Raw genomic sequence first — 3,866 nt, forward strand, 5'->3', positions numbered from 1 at the left:
CTATATATATATATATATATATATATATATATATCATCATATATATATATATCATCATTTTATCATATAATATCTTATTTGTGACATATCTTATTAGGTTATTTTCGTATTTTGAAAACGTCAATTAATGACTTTAATAATAATCAATGAATAACTAAAATCTATTGTCCAATTATGTGTCTGTTATTTAGAGTAATTTCCTCAATAATACCGATTTATTTAAGCATGAAAGTGGGCTTTGAAATATTTATATATTGCAAACATATTTTAATAAAAATATTATAAAATACACATATTTACCTGATAAAAGCATAACCTTTGTCCTTAAATACTCGAATTTCTTGGATGGATCCGAAGGGTGAGAAAGTTTTCTGCATGAGTTCTTCTGTTAAACCATTGGTCAAACCGCCGCAGTATACCGTGCAGTTGGTCGGACTACTTTGATTGTAAACTTCATCGAACGTCAACGGCTTTGCATTCGCTGTGAGACAAAAAAAATGACAAACTTTAAACTTTATTTAATTATATAATCCGTTGCGAAGTCTAAGAAAACTGGTTTAAGTGTTAATAATCGCAGCTATGGCGATAATTCCTGAATATTAATTGTTACGTGTCTTTCTTGATGCAGAATATAAATTTATAATGATAGAGAGTATTAAATATATGAAATTCTTATATATTGCTATGTAATATAAAAAAATATGTAATGTAAAAAAATAGTTTAAAAACAGTTTACTACGAAAGCTCAATTATGGCTTAAGCTAACGAGTTTTATACTGTGAATTTTTAGATTACGTTTGCTACAAGTTGTTGATGTTGATTCTGTTTACACCAGGAGATTAATTACTCTTAGCAAATATAAAATTCAAAATTGTGTAGAGAAGTTTAATAAGTATAATTTAGATATACAACGTCCACTATATTACAAGCTGTTTTAATCGACGTGAATGTAACAATTTTTCTCAATTGCGCTTAATTCAAAACTCTATCAATTACATATTAAATCAAAATTCTGAAAATGGGATGCTGTATTCAGATATTACTATGCATCAAATATTAGTAACAATTTTGTAAAATTACAATAAAATATTCCGTGATCAGGGAAATATTTCGAGAAATATTAGCTGCTGTATCTTATTGAGGCATTTATTTTGTTATCAATCAGTGACACACAATCACGCATAATTCCTGCTCGTTTGCAGTCATGATTGGCGTATAAAGAATGAGCAATGTTGAAGAGTTACGCAGGTATTCATCAAAAAACGATCAGCGCACGATGTAATGATTATTCCGTTTGCGGCATCGAACAACAATCGGATACGATCCCGACAGCGATATAAGAAACAACACGCACGTGGGGCCTTAGGAAAGTCATTATTGAAAGTCTACTTCCCCCAACGCGATAGATCTCTCATATATCCTTTACCTCTTCTCTTACCTCTTCTCCCCTTCTTTCCCGCGGTATTACTTTTACTGATACTACGAAAGAGGTCAACCGGGTTTCACGGTATAGTTGGGACGCGAGAGCAGCTCGAGATATCGAACGCCAATGCCAAAGAGGTTGAATCCCGTCAGCTAAGTTTACGATCGTATGGGGGCTTAACCTATACGGCAGAAGCAGGCTACGGGTGTAAACGCGACCGGTAAACCACGGCCTGTAATTGCCTCGTTCAAGGATGGAAGGTTCTCAGAACGGCAGAACGTCCCGTTAAGAACTTACCGAGGGACGTTCTCTTCTTTTCTCAAAGCTCGGCATTATCTCTTTATTGTCTGGTGAACGTTATTCTCAGTATTCCCGGAATGTCGGCGCAGCTTGCTCGCCTCCGTCGCCGCTACCGCCTATGGTCGGCTTTAAAAAATTTTGTTTGTTCTAGAATGCTTATTTCGCAAAAAGAGAGATTGAAATATCTGCACTTCTGGTACTTGCGAAGCTGTGAACTTTTTTACGGTTCTATCTTTTTTGATCGCCGATCGTTTCGCAAGTTAATAACTGATAATTATTATACGACAAAATGTAACGAATTAATGCGTTATCGCGACACGGTAGTTAATTAGTGCGATATCATTTTTTACGAGTCATATGATTGCTAAATCTGTTCATTACGAAGAAAATATTTTCAGAGTAAATCAAAAATTTCTCCAAGCATTTCTAATGTATAATTATCAAATATAATAAATACTCTTTATTTTCTTTTATCAAAAGAAATTAAATTACTAAATGTAAGAATCTTGTAATTTATGTTGTTTTATTTGATTATAAAACAATACAATAAAAATACAATAAATGGACATTATATCATTGGGCTTAAACATTTATTACAGACATAGATTGTATACTATTTTTGCTATTACTATTATATATTATAGCTTCATTATTAATATTCATAATAGTTGAATTAAGAATTATACACATTATATACATCATATTGTGAATGTGTAGGTATATATATAATTTTATAATTAGCAAGCAATTTTATATCAAGATGCAGATAAATCATATCATCATACAAAAAAGATATGTGTACGATCTATCTGTACGTCTAACTGCTGTTTATAATCCTACTCAGAACATGCAAAGTTTTTCGTAATATTACGATTGAATAAATTTTTCAATTACAAAAAATTCAATCCCTTAAAAAATATTAATTATCATGTTTATTGCCAGATATCTGAAAATATAATTTTGATTCTGATAAGATAAGTAAATTGAAGTTCGTGAATAAATAATTCCGACAAAAAGCTCAGAAAAGCTATTTTTGAATATATAAATATAATAATTGTTTTATAAATAATTTATTCTAGCACAGAATGATTATAATGTGTATACACGACACGATATTTTAAAATGATGCTAGATCTATACTTCATATCCTCTTTTTAGAACTATAATAAATTGCCTTTAGCAGAATATTAATTTTATATTGGATTTTAAGCGACACGAGAAGCTGTCACTGCTTTTCTGTCAATACTTGTCCGCTATGGACGTAGTTTTCAAGATTTAAGAGAGAGCGAGAGGAGGAATCGAGATTCAAGATATCGGGGATCGATTGGAAGAATTGCTCCCAACGTTTTGAAGCGGTTATATCAAGAATATCTGGTTGAAAAATTGAAGAGCTATTGTAAATCTATGGCGATGATTTTCGTACGGAGCGGATTCCATGAAAGAGAAAAAAAAGATTTCAAAGAAAGCTTGCGGAGATGAAGTTGATTCAGACATGGAATGATACTGGATGAAAGAACAACTATACAATCGTATTTTTATCGAAATTTATCACGTTGAGTTTTTGATTGATTCTGATGTGATACATAATGTACAGTAATATATTCAAATGAAAATCAGGATAAACAGTATCATCTATAATGTATAAAATCGTTATCTGTCGATTTATATTTACATCATTAGGTACACATAAGTAGCGGTATCAGTTCGATGTAAGCTCCAACCAAAATCAGTTAGTCACAAATGTATTATGGGAAATGTAATGTAATTTTTCAAAAAATAAATTTCTCATATATTCGTATACATATTAATGACAACTTTTATTGTTATTTAAAATATGTAAAATAAAATTAAAAAGAATACAATAATAAAAACAAGAGATACTTCTATTTAACTCAAAATTTTTTGACAAAAAAGTAATTGATGAAATTTGATATTTTATTCTATTTTTTTAAGTAATAAAATTGATAAATTTTAAAATTCTGATGTAGAAATGCCACAGAATTAAAAAAAAATGATTCTCAGATATAATTGGACTTGCTCTTTCGAACGCTGGCTTTATTTCCCCTCTGCGAATTCTTAGTACTTTAATCGAAATATTCCTCTCTCTCTCTCTCTCTCTCTCTCTCTTCTTCTTCTTCTTCGT

General features: G+C 30.6%; 1 protein-coding gene across 1 annotated transcript in view; it reads right to left on the minus strand.

The window, feature by feature from the left end:
* The window catches only part of LOC105625936 (nucleolysin TIAR-like), a 162,094-nt gene that overhangs the window by 13,592 nt on the left and 144,636 nt on the right, over positions 1–3,866 (minus strand). The window contains exon 5 of the mRNA XM_012207249.1: positions 301–481. Coding sequence (XP_012062639.1) covers positions 301–481 — 181 coding nt within the window. The remainder of the gene's footprint in view (positions 1–300; positions 482–3,866) is intronic.

Source organism: Atta cephalotes (assembly GCF_000143395.1).
Source record: "Atta cephalotes unplaced genomic scaffold scaffold00001, whole genome shotgun sequence".
Lineage (NCBI taxonomy): Eukaryota > Metazoa > Arthropoda > Insecta > Hymenoptera > Formicidae > Atta > Atta cephalotes.